The 17699-nt window shown below is 39.9% G+C and overlaps 1 protein-coding gene across 32 annotated transcripts in view; it reads left to right on the forward strand.

Moving 5' to 3' along the window:
* Positions 1-17699, forward strand: part of DTNB (dystrobrevin beta) — a 298344-nt gene that overhangs the window by 175160 nt on the left and 105485 nt on the right. For all 32 annotated transcript variants that reach the window (XR_010136317.1, XR_010136318.1, XR_008522471.1 and 29 more), the window contains one exon: positions 14478-14555. Coding sequence is in view for 27 of the 32 variants with exons in the window: in XM_024242395.2 (XP_024098163.1) it covers positions 14478-14555 (78 nt within the window). In the remaining 5 variants the exon portion in view is untranslated. The remainder of the gene's footprint in view (positions 1-14477; positions 14556-17699) is intronic.

Below are 17699 nucleotides of genomic sequence, written 5' to 3' on the forward strand. Positions count from 1 at the left end.
GTGTGTTTCATTTTCAAGCTTCCAAGGAGCAGTACCTACACTGTGTGCTACCTCTGTCTTCCTGTCCTGTCATTTGACTGCTTTGTGTACTTGCTGGTGGAGGGCAGATGTGTGTTTGCCTTCTAATGAGTTGTCCTCTTGAGCCTCCTCTTTCCTAAAATGCTCTGTGGGGAAGACTACCTTGTAGAGAAGACCCTTCGTCATGTGATTGTTCTGTTTCCTTGGAGACAACAGCAGCATAATGCATTAGAAGCCAGATCTGTAGAGAAAGAAGAAGCCTTTGCTACAGAGTGTAAAGAGAGTGTAAAGGTTTAATAGTTATTCTTTGCCTTTATATTTTTGCCACCTTAAGCACTGGGCTAATGATGATTGTGTTTATTTTTGGCAAGATGCTAGAGCCCCTAGAACTTCCCAGGGAGTTTCTATTAAAGGGGCAGCCCACTATTATCTTTTTTTTTTTTTTTTTTTTTGAGACAGAGTCTCACTCTGTCACCTAGGCTGGAGTGCAGTGGTGCAGTCTCAGCTCATTGCAACATCGGCCTCCCGGGTTCAAGCGATTCTCCTGCCTCAGCCTCCCAAGTAACTGGGATTACAGGCACCCACCACCACGCCTGCCTAATTTCTGTATTTTTAGTAGAGATAGGGCTTTACCATGTTGGCCACGCTAGTCTTGAACTTTTGATCTCAGGTGATCCGCCTGCCTCAGCCTCCCAAAGTGCTGAGATTACAGGCGTGAGCCACTGCACCCAGCCCCACTATATCTCTTCTTGTTTGGTAAAAATATGTGAGAGTCAGCCTGTCATCTATAGCAGTGAATTTATTTCCATTTTTGAAAACAGATTTCAGTTGATGACCATGTGAACAGGTCGGGAAATGACTTTGCATCACGCATTTCATTGACCCCTCAATGAGCAGTAACTTGTGAAAGCATTTAAGATGCCATCCTTTCTCATTTTTCTTAAATACAGGACTTAGCATCTACATAAAGTAGGAACAACTTCCTAAGTTTAATGAATAAGGAGAACAAGGAAGGAGGGATTCATCATGGAAAGGTTTTTAAAAATTAAAAAATACATTTCTGTTGATTTGATGATCCGGTTTATAAGACTCTTGACTGCTTTTTCAACATAATGATGATAAATTGAGCAATACTGTTAAATAGTTAATTTGTTATAGTTAATAACTATTGTCTCATTTTACAGTTCTGTCCCTTTCTAGAGCTAGAGAGAGATATCTGACTTCCTCTCCATGTCTCTAGACACTATCTAGTGGTGAAAGTGTAAGAATGGATTTGTGGTAAATTTTTCCTTCCTGAGAAATAGTTCATTAAACAAGTCTGATACCACCAATGGCTGTGCTAAATTGCTACGGATATAAATTGAGGCATATATGTCTGTTGATAGGGGAGTTTTTTATATTAACAAGTTGGTTAATTAATTGTAAATGATCAGTAAACTTAAATGCACTTCCTAGAAGTCAGAAACCTCATTGTAGGTATGTAACATGATATTTATGCTACACTTACAGTACCAGATGCTTATTTTTTTAACATCGTGGTTTTCCAAAAGGTGTTTTTGCTTGTTTAACTTCTTTACTTTGGCAGATAACCATAGAACCCAGTGAAGTAACAAGAAATGGTTGGTCTGTTACATAGAGATAGACAAAGAGCATGCTACTCAAGGAGATCAAGAATGATCCACACTATCCACGCGAGAATCATCGCAATGAAAGGGCTTTTAGAACCTGGGCTCCTTAATATTTCACCAGAGCTGCAGCTTATCAGCATTATAGATCAGTGTAATCCCTTATGTCCTCTTCATCATAATGGAATAATAAGAAAACTGGTTTTCTTTCTAGACAATATATTGTTTTCACTTAAGGGTCCACAAATAGGTCTCTAACCACAAATTTTTGAAGAGTAGTAGTAACTAAAAAGAGAGAGAGAAGGCCGGGCACAATGGCTCATGCCTGTGATCCTAGCACTTTGGGAGGCCAAAGCAGATGGATCACTTGAGCCCAGGAGTTCGAGACCAGCCTGGGCAGCATGACACAACCCCCATCTGTATAAAAAATACAGAAATTAGCTGGTGTGGTGGCATGCGCCTGTAGTCACAGCTACTTGGGAGGCTGACGCAAGAGAATCACTTGAGCCTGGGAGGTGGAGGTTGCAGTGGGCCAAGATTGCACCACTGCACTCCAGCCTGGGTGACAGAATGAGACCCTGACTCAAAAAAAAAAGAGAAATACCACCTTCATTCTGAGAACGCATTGTGCAGCAGAGATGCTGAAGTGGCTGCACCCTGAGCACTGTCATTTGACACTTTTCTTTGGAAGAAAGTTAATCTTTAAGTAAGTGAACATTTTTTGTTCTCGATTTGTTCTGCAGCCTCCCTTTTTTTTTTTCTGGCAACAGTGCTCTCTCCTTAGGGATCTATTCCCCTCCCAGCGCTAACTGTGATGTTCTGGGAGGAATACCAGTCATAGCATGGGGCCTGCTGAATGCCAGAGTAGGCAAGTGACTCAGGGTAGGCCAGAGGCTTTGCTGGGGATTTTCAAATTGGGATAAAGGAAGAGGTTTTATTCTCCAGTGGTAAAGCTGTGAGATGCTGGGCAGAAACTCTTTCTTCTTAAGCATAAAAAGCTGTGGGCCATGTGTAAAGCCTGACTCAAAATGAGATCTAAGCAAAGGTAACAGTAAACGTCCTAATGACATTCCAATATCCTGGAAGCCAGCTGCACCCCTACCTTCGTGAGGATGGTTGTGAATTTAGTTAGCATTTAGTTATGGTGTCCAATAAGTTCCTCTCCCAACCACCACTGCACTCCCCCTCCTCCCCCTATCCCCCTTACCGCTTAAACTACTTCAAGTTAGATTTGAAGTTAGTAGCCCTGAATTGGGGCAGTGTTTCTCAAACTTGAAAACTTATTGTTCCCTGAGAACTCTAATCTGAAAAATTAATTTGGATAATACAGAGATGCCTGAAATAAAAGAGTATTTGTGGATTTGATATATTCAGTGTCTTTAGAAGCAGATAAAAGTAGTGTCCAATACTGATTGTACCATGTCACCTTGAACCCATTATCTTCCTTGACTTTTATTTCTTTATTTGCAAAACAGAAATACCACCATGAGTGGTAGTGAGAATTCATGTAATGTTTCTGAGGGGCCTGGCTCAGTGCTGATGCATTTCACACTCAGCAAATGCTTAGGCACTGTCTTCCCCCACAAATCTCCCCAATGCTGCAAAAGTAAAGAAATGTATGCAAAATACACAACTAATCCTGTAACTGTTAACTTCATAGGATTTTTTCATATTATTTTGTTGTACTGGTTTTTGTTTATATCAAATGAAATAATTAAGTTGTAGTCTTTGTTACAAATAGTCTTACATGTATTTGGTTATAAATTATCGTCATATAGGATTTGATCTAAATATTGTAATGTGTTAAGCTAAAGCTTAAGTATCTGTTGTTGCTATGACTAATGATTATGAGGACCGATTATAAACTTCTTGTGGGCAGGGACAGTCTTCAACTTGTTTTGTTTTGTCCCGAAACCCTTAACAGTGCTAGGCATGAATAGGCCGTGGATTTTTGTTTGTTTGCATACTATGGCCCATGTTTATTTAAATGGAGCTTCTAACTAGAAAGGTTTTCTAGAGCTACTGAAATTTCAGGAGCTGTTTTTCTGCTAAGAGAAGTGAGAAATTGTGTAACTTTGGCCAATCTATGAAGGACATTCCAGGATAAGTAGGTGGGAGAAGAGGTGAAAGCAGGGGCTTCGAAGAAGCAAAAGAAGAACAACTTGCTGGGGAGAGATAGGAGAGTGAAGTGGTTTGATAGAGAAAAGAATGAGGTAGTCTATAGGGTGAGTTTTGCATTTGTTTTAAAGTATGGTGAAATCTGCTGCATCATCTAAAAGAAGAAAAAGGTCTAATTCAAGTGAGTAGGGGAAGATAATCTCAGAAGTAACATAGGTATCTGGGATTGAGGGCAAAATCGCTGGCTACAAAATATTAATAAGAGATTAAATGTATTTAAAATGGTTACCTCCTTTGTAAAGCATTATTATGGGGAATACAAAAAAAGAAGTCAAGCAAATGAAAGCATTAGGGCATAATAAACTCTTTCCCTCTTTCACACCAGTAGTAATAAACAGACCCCCAAAAAATCTGCTAAAGATCCCCAGATGCATGGCTAGCAGACAGCTGTCTATGTAAAAGAGAATTGCAGGACACTGATCTTAACCTCCACAGCTAAAAGAAATGTTCTGTGGAAAGAGCTAATGCACCAATAAATTTAAAAGTGAAGGGCAGGGGTAAGTACATGGCTGTCTGCATGACTTCCTACAGAAGAAGCTCTGTCAAAGGGCCTGGGGAAAAGGGACAGCTCTGACAGGTACCCCAAATCTCACTGGTCCTCCAGGCTTCAGCTGACTTTGTTCATTTCCTCCTTTTTTGGTTTTTTTTTTTTTTTGAGACAGGGTCTCACTCTGTCACCCACTCTGGAGTGCAGTGATGTGATCTCGGCTCACTGCAGCCTCAATCTCCCAGGCTCAAGCAGTCCTCCCCTGAGCAGCCTCCTGAGTACCTGGGACTACAGGTGTGCACCACCAAAACCAGCTAATGTTTGATTTTAGTAGTGATGGAGTCAGGCTGGTCTCAAATTCCTGGATGCAAGCAATCCTCCTGACTCGGCCTCCCAAAGTGCTGGGATTACAGATGTGAGCCACTGCACCCAGCCTACTCCTTCATCTTTAAAACTTTGCAATTTTAAGTAGAAATTTTGTCTACACAACATCAGTACTGTACTTTCACATCCTTGGTTAGAGACTCCTATCCAGACATTGTTTACCCCTGGATCTAAGTCAATTCAGAAAGCCAAAATGAGTCATAACACTCAATGTTGATTTTAAGCCCATTGTTAAACTTTTTTTAGTTAACAGTCTGGTTTATATAATAGATAATTTGCTCATTAAATGTATGTATTTTGCTAGGCTGAGATTAGGAACCTAGAAGATCTTTGAAATGAAGATTAGATTTTAAAGTTAATCCTGTTAAGCTCTCAAGCCAGATGGTTTATGTTCAGAGAGCCATTTAGGACACGGAGTTCTAATAATATGATGGGAAAGGGTAAATCACTCAAAAACTATACTTTGCAACTATTACTGTCTTATCTTCCTATAGAAACAACAGGAACTATGATCTAATGTCATGCTGTTGGCTTTTTTTTTATAGAGTAAATATCCTTAAGTGTTTTCCTGAAAGTGCAGTCGTGAACGATAGTAGACAGTACACTCGAATGACTGAGCACACGCACTCAGAGCCACACTGCCTCGGTTCAAATCCTCTTGCTCCCACGATTTGGCTCTGTAGCCTCAAAAACATTACTTTTCTCCATGCCTCAGTTTTGGTTTTCTTTTCCATCTGTAAAATAAAGATAATGGTATCTACTTCATTGGCTTGGTGTAAGGTTAAATGAGTGAATCCATGGAAAATGTTCAAACTTAGTCTGCCGTATAGTAAGCACTCAATAAATATTGCTATTATTAGTGAAGACACTCTCCACTCTGCTGATTCTATTCCTAAGTCATAGATGGTAGAAGAAAAAAAAATAACAGACCAAGCAGTAGACGTTAATAGAGTTAAGTAGAAAAGAATATACCACTGTTCCCAGTGAAGGGGAAAAAGAGTCTGCTATTGCTGCAGACGCTACAAATACATCCACCAAATATAACAGCAAATAATGTCATCCCATTTTTGGAGAATAGTCTCACCATACCTAAATATAATAGATTACTTCTTACCCACTCACCATTCCTGTTATATTCCGCAACATGGTGCTGACTCATGGGCAACAAATATTTACGGAGTACCTACTCTGTGCCTGATACTATGCCAGATACTTGAAATACAATATTAAAAATATCACAGATTTCTTACAATGTAGTAGAGGTGATCATCTAGACTGGTCTAAGATGTTTTCTTTACTCTCATTTTTGAGGAGTGGTGGTGGTAATGATGCTGGGAAGTTGTGGAACTTCGGATCTACTCAAACCATTTTACAGGTTTTCTACTAAAAGTCTCAAACTTCTACACCATAGTTTCTCCCCCTCGTTCCCTCCCCCTCCCTCTTCCTCCCTCTCTCTCTCCCTGTGTGTGTGTGTGTGTGTGTGTGTGTGTGTGTGTGTGTGTGTGTGTGTGTGCTCATATAACACTTTCCTTCTCAGTTTGCTTTCTTAATAACAAAAATAATATAGGCTCACTTTAGAAATTTGACTTTTTTTTTTATGTTAAGCATCTTTTTCTCTTAGAATCAGGAAAAATTAAACCGAAAAGGTTGAAGAAGTGTTGGAAAGTATAAACAAGCAGGAAAAACTGCCCATAATTCCACTTATCTTAACATTTGACCATATTGCCTCCAGATGTTTCATTTTATGCTTATTATGTAGTTGAGTGTGCTGTGTGTATGTATAAATAATTGTATATGATTGTTGTGAAGATAGCATAAATAATGTATTTAAAGCTCTAAAATGTCTGATAGATATCAAACATTCAGTAATTGTTAGCTATCATCATCATCTTGCCCTTCTTTGTTATCTTCTATATGCTGAGCATTTTTCCAAGTAATCAAAAAGTCTTCATAAGCATTATTATTTAATGACAGCATAATATCCTATAATTATGGATATACCATGGTTTACTTTTCCTTTCCTTATATTTGAACACTTAGGATAATTTCAAAATTATCCTACCATAAATAACACTTCCTGAATATTTGTTAATATAAATCTCTCTGTGCATTTCTAATTAGTCTTTGGAATTGATTCCTAGAAGGAGAACTACTGAGCCAAAGTGTTTGAATGTTCTCTAAGATCTTTGATGGACATATTGCCAAATCACTTTCTAGAAATTTGGCTTAACTTTTTACTTTCACTCTTGACTAGTAGTAAATTAAGGACCTATGTCAGAAAACCCTCTCCACTCTTAAGGATTGCCTTTTTAAAAAGATCATTATTTTTCCCAGAGAAAGTGGTCTATAATTTCCGCCCCCCCCGCCACCCCCGCCACCCCCCACCAAGACAGGATCTCACTCTGTCACCCAGGCTGAAGTGCAGTGGTTTGATCATGGCTGACTACAACCTTTAACTCCTAGGCTCAAGCAGTCCTCTCACCTCAGCCTCCTGAGTAGCTGAGACCATAGGCATATGCCACTACACCTAGCTAATTTTTTAATTTTTTGTAGAGATGGGGTCTTGCCATGTTGCTCAGGCTGGTCTTGAACTCCTGGGCTCAAGCGATCCTCCTGCCTTGGCTTCCCAGAGTGCTGGGATTACAGGCATGAGTCACTGTGCATAGCCTGTAATTTTTAATTAAATTTCTTTTGAGTCATTTGTATTTCTTCTTTTTAAACACATATTTTTACTTTACCCATTTATCTAATTGGAATCCCTGTAGTTTTCTTGTAAGTTTGTGTGAATCCTTTATGTATTAAGGCATTTAATTTTTGCTGTGTCACATTTGTTCAGGTAGTTCCCCAAATTTTTTTTAGTTCTTTTTTAATGGTTTTAACAATTCAAATTAACTGGTGTTTTTCTAATTTTTCCATTGCTTTTGAGCTAAGAAAATCCTCTCTATTCATAGACCTATATCTTTTCTCTTTATTTATATAAACATTTATATTTAACTCTTCTTTTTTCTTTAAGAGACGGAGTCTTGCTGTGTTACCCAGGCTGGCCTCAAAATACTGGGCTTGAATGATCCTCCCACCTCAGCCTCCTGCATAACTGGGACTGTAGGTGTGTTCCATCATGCCTGGCTTATATTTAACTCTTTAACACCCTAGAAATATGTTTTTCTTTATGGGATGAGATAATCTCAGTATTTTCCCATGCATATAGCAGTTTTTCTTACTTCTATTAAGTGTTTGCTACATTATATTATAATTATTTTTTCTAAATTTTTCTTCTTTGTGAGACTTCAGTTTTCATCTTTTTTTTATTCCCAGAAGCTAGCACAGTGCCTGTCACATTATAGGCAAATATCTGATAAATGAAAGAAATATACAGTTGTATATAATCTGTCCTGAAACATTTTTAAAGGTACAAGTTATTTATCTATTCCTACAGATGATTTTAAAATCCTTAAGAGAGATTTTGTAGGAATTTTAATTTTTAGTTAGTCTGTATTTCAGAGCATCACCAGAATGAATTGGAGTGGTCTGGCCACAAGGGAACTGCATGAAAATTATTTCTACCAGTAAGCTCAATTTGTGCTTTGTAATAGGAGGTGTGTCTCCCCAATAACCAGAACCTCTGTTCCTGTTATCTAAGCCACTCTCTTACTGCATAGGTCCCCAAACCTCTCCTATCCTGCCTAAAAACAATAAATATAAATGTACGTTTTTGGCCAGACTTGGTGGCTCATGCCTGTAACCCCAGCACTTTGGGAGGCCGTGGCAGATGGATCACCTGAGGTCAGGAGTTCAAGACCAGCCTGGCCAACATGGTGAAACCCTGTCTCTACAAAAAATACAAAAATTAGCCGGGCATGATGGTGGATGCCTGTAATCTCAGCTACTCGGGAGGGTGAGAGGGGGGAATCGCTTGAACCTGGGAGGTGGAGGTTACAGTGAGCTGAGATTGCGCAATTGCACTTCAGCCTGGGCAACAGAGTGAGAGACTCCATCTCAAAACAATAAATAAATAAGCAAATGCACGTTTTTAGTGTTCAGAATACTGAAATGAACAAGTACTGTTTAATGACACTCATGAATTTTCAAACTTGACATTTCATCTGAGTTCTATTCTCCTATTTTCAACTGCTTTCTAGACATCCACTTACCTGTACTTATTATCAATGGTACTTCAAACCCAACAATTTCAAAATTGAAATCCTATTTACTCTTATCTTCCTGCTCATTCTGTCTACCCATCCCTCCTCCTTTCCAACCTCAGATCTTGTTTCCTACTCTGTGTTTTCTAGTTTGGATATTTTACCACCCAGTAGCCAAGGTAAAAATCTCTTATTCTTTATTTCCTAACCCTGTGTACTTTATCAGTCACCCTCTCTTACTGGTTTTGTCTTCACAATAGCTTTCCTTTTCTGTCACCCCTATCTTCACTACCGCTGTCCATCTTCATAGTCACTGATCTGGGCAACTGCCATAACCTCTTACCTGACCTCCCAGCTTCCATTCCCCTGCTTCCAAATATATCCTACATGATATGTTTATATATTATATGGGGGAAAGATTCCCCTCACCCCTAGAAGTTCAGAGTCACTGAACTGAGGGTAGGGCTTGGGTATCTTATCTTACAGAAAGCTTTTCAGGTGATTCCCATGCACACTTTTGATAAAAGACCGGCATCTGCAAGATTCTGGAGTGAGCTTTTAAAATGACGTGATGGTCACATCGGTTTTTGTCTTACATTCAGTGCTTCCCCTGCTTCCTGCAATATAAAGTTCAGATCTCTCACCTTGTGATAGGACAAGCTCCTTTCACATCCTCCCTCTCCTCTACCTTTCCACATGCATTTCCAGCTACTCCCTTTCAGATGCCTTTGGTCAAACAAATAAGTTAGACCCAGTTTCTCATGTATTTTTGGATTTCTATGCCATTTTACATACTGTTTCTATCTAGGGTTCTCTTAATTCTTTTTCTGTATCTGGAAAACTCTTCTCAATGGTGCCTCCTCTCTGAGGCCTTCTGTGACGATTCTTGCCCCTTGTTCCTCCAGGCAGAAGTACCTGATCTTCATCTGTGACTCTCAGCACTTGGTCTGTCAGTCGTCCCTCAGTATCCATGGAGGTTGGTTCCAGGAGCCCCCACAGATACGGAAACCCAAGGATGCTCAAGTCCCTGAAATAAAATGGAATAGTATTTGCATATAACCTATGCACATCCTCCCGTATACTTTAAGTCATCTCTAGAGTACTTGTAATACCTAACACAATGCCTACACATCACGTCCTTTGCAAGGATTCAGTGTATTACTCAGCACATGGTGAATTCAAGTTTTACTTTTTGGAACTTTGTGGAACTTTTTCTCTGAATAGTTTCCATCTGCAGTTGGTTGAACCCACAGACATGGAGGACCGACCATACTTCATTGCTGCACTCATTACATGGCATTGTGATGATTTGCTTGCATATTTGTCTCCATCTATATACAGTTAGGTCATTGAAATAAAGGTAATCTTTTATCAGTAGGTACCCAGTAACAGTGATGCTTTCCCTTTAATTAAGAAGTACCAAATTCTTGCCACGTCTTTTAAAAACCACCTCTACTGACTACCAGATACTTTCTACCTATATCATCATCGTATTCTATCCCATCAAAAAAATGGTGTATCTTATTAACAAAGAAGGAACCTCCCAAATTTCTGGACTAAGCAATAGATGGTGGCCATTTTGGTATCATGAAACTCAATAGTGCCTATACCTTGCTGAGAGCTGTATCAAAGGAAAATACAGAACATCTGGTGCTCAGGGTATTCAACTGGTTTTAAATGTTAAAGATCAACAAAACCAATCTAATGTGCCAATTCTGTTTTTTTAAGTTTCTATAATTTGTAGCATTAATGTCTGCTTTACACCTGGAAATACTCTTTTCAGTTATGTCTTACAAGAACCATGAAGGTTTTGTATGTTTGTTTGAGCCAGAAGTCATTTTTAGTGTGTTACTTTTTTTTTTTTGAGACAAGGTCTTGCTCTGTCACCCAAGCTGGAGTGCAGTGGTGCAATGACAGCTCACTGCAGCCTTAACCTCCCAGGCTCAAATGATCCTCCCACCTCTGCCTCCTGAGTAGCTAGGACTACAGCACGTGCCACCATGCCAGACTGATTTTTATTTTTTATTTTTTTGAGACAGGATCTCACTCTGTCAGCCAGCCTGAAGTGCAGTGGCACAATGTCAGTTTCACCGAAACCTCAACCTCCCTGGGCTCAGGTGATCCTCCCACCTCAGCCTTCTGAGTAGCTGGGACTGCAAGTGTGCACCACCACATCCAGCTAATTTTTCTATTTTTTTGTAGAGACAGGGTTTCGCTATGTTGCCCAGGCTGGTCTCGAACTCCCGGGCTCAAGCCATCCGCCTGCCGTGGCCTCCCAAAGTGCTAGTTTTACAGATGTGAGCCACTGCGCCCAGCCAGCAGGCTAATCTTTTTTATTATTTTATTTTATTTTATTTTATTTTGAGATGGAGTCTTGCTCTGTCACCCAGGCTAGAGTCAGTGGCGCAATCTCGGCTCACTGCAACCTCCGCCTCCTGGGTTCAAGCGATTCTCCTTCCTCAACCTCCCAAGTAGCTGGGATTACAGGCACCTGCCACCACACCCAGCTAATTTTTACATTTTTAATAGAGACGGGGTTTCAACATCTTGGCCAGGCTGGTCTTGAACTCCTGACCTTGTGATCCGCCCGCCTCAGCTTCCCAAAGTGCTGGGATTACAGGCATGAGCCACTGTGCCTGGCCAGCAGGCTAATTTTATTTTTTTAATTTTTGTGGAGACAGAGTCTGACTGTGTTCCCCAGGCCATGTTACACCTTCTAAGAATGCATCTGAGCTGTTGGCTTTCATGGTGAATTGTGGCTCTAGTGGAGGTTCGGTAGTAAAGACCTCCTTTAAGTTTGCAAGTGCTTCTTACATTTTAAACTGCAGACATATACCTGTCTTTCTAACAAAGCATGTTAGGAGTTCAGAAAGGCTATGACATTTGGGGGTCAGTTACGATTAGTTTATAGTTTATAATATAACCATTACTGTCTGGTTTTGAATATTAGAGAAGCTTTGATATTTGTGCTATAATGGTTGAACATGATATATACCAAGAGATATTGATGATTATAAAGATGTTTGTGGTATCAGACCAAATTGTTACAAATCATGAAATTTTATTGCATGGATTTATGTTCTAGGAATTAGAATTTTTCTCATTTTTCCTCTGAGAATACCAAAAAGGAAATAGAATGCAGTGATATCTTTAATATTGAAATATAGCAGGTGGCTGGGAATGGTGGCTCACACCTGTAATCCTAGCACTTTGGGAGGTTGAGGTGGGAGGATACCTGAACTCAGGAGTTCAAGACCAGCCTGGGCAACATGGTGAGACCTTGTCTCTATTATTTATTAAAAATTAAAAAAATATATATAGCAGGTAACTGTATTAGTTCTGAAAGCAATGTGAAAATGTCTTTATCTTCTTTTGGAAATAGATTGCTAATAATAATACATTAAAGAAAAGCCCATTCTATTTCCAGGACCAGAAAGCTGTTGTGCTGGATTTGGTTCTTTCATAGGGATTGTCTCCTTGTTTCATTTGGACAATTGATATAAAAGAACCAGAGGCAAAAATATAAATTTAGGACTAAATGTAAGCTAATCTCTGTGTTCACTTCCATCATTAGTCAACCTAAAACAACTGATTAATTGACTATAACTCAGCACAGCCACTAGCATTAATAGTCTTGAAAGTTTGGGACATAATTGGATATCTGTCTGAAGACAGGTAGTCAGATAAATAACTTGAAATTGACTTCTAGCCTAGAGAGGCGTATTTCAATTCTGAATGTCTTACTTAGAGACATGTCACACGAAGGGAGGAATGTAGAACAATAAGCATAGTACTATGGTTTAAAAATCAAGAGACCAAAATCAGTTCCCTGCAAATTACTTTCCCTCTTGGATACTCTCCATTAAATGGAAACATCATTTTAAAAAATCCCTATACAGAAATGCAGTTGGTTTAAGAAGAAAAAAAAGTGCATAGATAGATGGAGAGAGGAAGAGATCCTTCTTTAACGTCTGGGTTCCTTGGCCCTCCCTGAAATATTTCCCCTTGAGCTTTTATTTGAGTGTACTATGAAACCTGCAAAACAATAAAGCCTGTGATCCCTTAATATTCACCAAGTATTGCTAAGTATAACCTCTCCAAAAACATTTTACATAATTAACTCTGTCCTTAAATGGAAGGAGAAACCAGAAGGTAGTTAGTTCCCAAGCACCTAAATATGAGAGAAGGACTTTCAGCTTCAGTTTTATGCTTTTGATAGACAAATCTGAGAAGTATAATCATACATAACTTAACAATGGGGGATGCATTCTGAGAAATGCTTTGTTAGACAATTTTGTGTTGTGTTAACATCAGAGAGTATACTTACACAAACCTAGGTGGTTTCACCTGCTTCATACCTAAGCCATATGGTGTAGCCTAGGCCGTATGGTGTAGCCTAGGCTGTATGGTGTAGCCTAGGTTTGCAGCAGGCAAAACCATCCAGGTATGTGTAAGTACACTCTATGTATGTATGTAGCCTCCTAGGCTACAAACCTGTACAACATGGGACTGTACTAAATACTGGAGGCAACTGTTACACAAGGGTATTTATGTATCTAAACATAGAAAAGGTAAAGTAAAAATACAGTATTATAATCTGTTATAATGTATGTGGTTTGTCATTGACCAAACATCATTGTGTGGCACATGACTGTACTTCTTCCAGTTTAAAAGAGGAAGTGACAAATTTTCCAGTTTAAGTATTTAGCAATGGTCATGTGGTTCCAGATGCAAGACAGAACCCTTTTGTAGCTGAACCTGGTAGGGAGGGAGAGGGGTTGAAGAATGGCTGGAAGGCAAGATACCTGGCACCTTTTTGAGAAGCTTGAATTCATTCCTTCAGGACTTTCAAAAGAAGGAGAAATGGACTGGAGTCCAGAAAACCTGCAGCTAAAGACAAGTTACCAAAAATGCTAACCTTCAAGTTTAAATTTGGATTAGGGGTTATAAAAGACAACATTCTAATTAGGGTATAGGTGTAAAATTTGGATTTGTTGTTCAGATTCTAGTAGAGAATTAATCAAAGTTTGTTCCAGAGTCTTATTTTTGAACGTGGTATTTAACAGTCTGTTCTGGTTAAAGGTTTACAAACTAAGTCTGAGGGAAACCAATGAGCTCTAACCAAATCTCAGGAACAGCATGCACCTCGATGTTGTGACCTTTGTAATATACAATGAATGCCAGACACCTAGTAATCTTGTACCTAAAATGTAGAGAAATTCACTAAGGGGCAGAATTTAAATTCTTATGTACTAAAACTACAAAGCAAAAGCCACCGAAGTTACGTCCTTTAGTAGTGTGCTTATAATCAGTTGCTTCTCTGGTACGCACAGCTCAGTGGCCCTGTGGCTTTGTGAGGGAGAACCTCTTGCTGAATTTACTTAGGCTTGAAGTATCGATTTCTACCCCACTCCCCATGGGTCCCCCCATCCCCATGGGTCCCCCTCCATGGATCCCCCCCTCCCCATGGGTTCCCCCCTCCCCATGGGTCCCCCCCCCCCATGGGTCCCCTCCTCCTCATGGGTCCTGCTGTGCTTACCACGAATGATGATTGGTCCCTTTGCTCTTATCATGCTTATCGTCATTTCCCTTGTTTCCCCTAGTTGGTCATTATTAATATAAGGTAAATGTCTTTTCTTTCAGTCCTCCTCGCCCTCTGACTAATATGAATGACACCGTGGTTAGCCACATGTCCTCTGGAGTGCCCACTCCCACCAAGAGGTACGTATGTCTTGTGCCTTCGACTTGGGTGTTGGCCTCTGCTACTGATTTGCGATGCCCCTGCCAGAAATGAGGCCTGAAAAGCAGGTTGTTCCACAGGGCAGAAAGGACTGGTTTGCTTTCTCTTCCTTTGACCATCTTTTAGTCTTAATTTCTACTTTTTATTTTCCTTTTTTCCCCCACTAACTCACAAATATAGCAACTGAAGTTTGGCTTTCAGCGGTGCCTCAGGTGGAAACTTCATTTGTGACAAGCAGTGGTGACAGTGTCAGAGCAGATTAGGCATGTTTCAGATCCGTTTTTTTAACCTTAAACAATATTTTGATAGTCGTGAGTTTCAACAGTTTTGCCTTTGAATTCTTTGTCAAAGATCATTTTTGCTCTTTGATTAGACTGTGTAAATTGAATTAATCCCTTATAAAATTTTCTCCTGAATCATTCTGTATATGATTTATAAACATTTAAGTTGAAAAGCCTGAGTCTCTCTCTTTTGGTTATGCAAGGAGTTTGCTTTAGGGGCCTTGAAGTAATGAGAACTGTGTACTTCTTTCTCCTCTTTATTTAATATGCTCTTCTCCAAAAATTCTCTCAGGCAGGACTTAAAAGAACTATATAAAATGGCTTTCTATTTGGTATAAGCTGTTCCATGACCAGAGCGATGCAAAAACTCCCTCAAGGGCACGGCCATTAAAGAATTCTTTCTAACAGTCATCACTTGGAAACAAGAAAACCACAAAGACATTCCAGCCCACCCCCTAGTCCTTCCTGGAAAAAAAAACCATTTTGTGCCATATGTACCGATTGCTTTGGATTAATTCAGCTATAGAAATGCTATAGAAATTTTGACTATATAATACATAGTGCTTAAGACAATGATGTTTGTTCCCATTGGCTACAGCTCCTAGGGCAGTGTTTATCAAACCTGACTGATGAGAAGAATCACCTGGGTCACTTGTTGAAAACAGATTTCTGGGACAACATCAGACCCAGTGAATTGGAATTTCTAAAGATAGGATCTTGAGAAGCTACATTTTTATTCCAGCTGATTCTTATCATCAAGCAAGTTTGGGCAATAGCCTGACAAGGAAGCTAATGAGTAAAGTGTAGGACTACCCTGAAGAGAGAAGTTAGGGACTTAATAAATCAGAGTGGCCTGATAACACATTACCCACATGGAGACTCAGGACCTGACCAGGTAAGAGTACCTGCCTTTAGCCTTGCTAGGGCACTTTCCAGCAGCGAGGGAGTCAGGCCACTGCTTCTGGGCAGAGCTGAGTGGTATAGGGCACCAGAGCATGGACTCTTGAGCCACACTCTTTCTGAGTTGGAATCTGGCTCTTTGCTTACGTTGAAATGTTCTTGTCTTCATTTTTTTTTTTTTATTTGGAGACACGGTCTCTCTCTGTCGCCGAGGCTGGAGTGCAGTGGCCCAATCTAAGCTCACTGCAACCTCCACCTCCCAGGTTCAAGCGATTCTCCTGCCTCAGCCTCCCGAGTAGCTGGAATTACAGGCACCTGCCACCGTACCAAGCTAATTTTTGTTTTTTGTTTTTTTTTTCAGTAGAGATGGGGTTTCACTATGTTGGCCAGGCTGGTCTCAAACTCCTGATCTCAAGTGATCCAACTGCCTCAGACTCCCAAAGTGCTGGATTATGGGCACAAGCTACCGTACCTGGCCTTGTTTTCAATTTTTTATCTCTAAAATGGGGACAAAAATAATATCTACCTTTTGGGGTTTATGTGAGGATTTAATGTATTATTTTTATGACTTAGGAAGTAAACTGGAATGTGAGAATAAGTGAGGAAGAGACCGAATGATTTACCAGCAATGCCCTCTCAAGCAGAAAAGGAATTTTTATGGACAAATACAAAGCAATTAAGCCTGTCCTACCTACCTAGATATTACGATAACCCTTGCTATCCTTGGACTTCAGTTTTTTATGTTAAACACCCATAGCATTCAAACCCAGACTCCAGATCAAAGATGTTTCCATTTCAAAACCAGGCAGATAAGGTGGCCTATTCAAAGAATTCAGGTCATGGTTTTCCTGTTAATTATAAGAATACCATCTCATTCAGTAGCATTTCCCATCTGAATTCTTTTCATCATTTACTAGTTCTGTCACGCTAAGTCACCCGAGTACATGAGGGTGACCACAGCTGAATGTGGCTGCTAGAGGCTATTAGAAGGAGCATGGCTTTCTGGACAATGTTTTATTGCTTGAGGAAACTAAAAGAAGGGAGCAGTAATAATCATAGCCACCTCTGTAGAGAACTACCCCTCAGGCTTGCTGTGTTACACCCTCAGGCTTTATTGTAAGTAGCCGGCTGTGATTGCCAGTCACAAAATGATACCTGTCATTTTTGAAAGCTGCTTCAGATAATCTATAGCCTGGATTAAGGTTTCATCTTAAAGTCAGTGTTTAGCCACTCTTTCTGGTGGAATTAGCCCGCCCTAGAGGTGGTTATCGTAAACTTTCCAAGGGCTGACCAGCAGACCAAAGGCAGCCATAGGGCAGACCAGAGAAGAAGGCTGAGCTCCGATTGATTAAGAAGCACAATTACTTGAGTAGAGGCTCCATAGGAACAAAATACTCCTACCCTACCATTACAGCCCCCAGGATTTTAGGGGATTCCATTTATATTCAGTATGAAATTGTGATATACCATGTGGATACTAATTACCTAATTCATAGACATGGCTTTTCATGGCCCCAGTAATCAAATAGTATAAATTTCCAGGTAGTATTCTACTTGCTTCCTTAAGGACTCCTCAGCTTTTCTTCCCTCCTCTGAATGTGGACAGACCTGTGTGGTCAGAGTCTAATGGAAGCCAGGAGCCCAGTACGTCTTGCCAGCCATAGAGCCTTACTCTGCCCAGACAGGAATGCTCACGGAGATAGAGCAGCTACTCTTCAGAATAAGAGGTTTCTTTTAGAACTCATCCTAAGATGTCAGTCACTGAATGAGACAACAACATGCACAGTGATAAAAATGCAGGAAAAATTTTAAGTGCTCTAGTTCCTACCTTTTTAATAGGCAGTGCATATAAAAATAGTGATAATCACAGTGGCCAAAAGTAATGCTGTTAGTCCAAATAAAAGATGATCTGAATATAAGCTTTACTTTTCACAGAAGACCTTA

This window comes from Pongo abelii, chromosome 12 (assembly GCF_028885655.2).
Source record: "Pongo abelii isolate AG06213 chromosome 12, NHGRI_mPonAbe1-v2.0_pri, whole genome shotgun sequence".
Taxonomy (NCBI): domain Eukaryota; kingdom Metazoa; phylum Chordata; class Mammalia; order Primates; family Hominidae; genus Pongo; species Pongo abelii.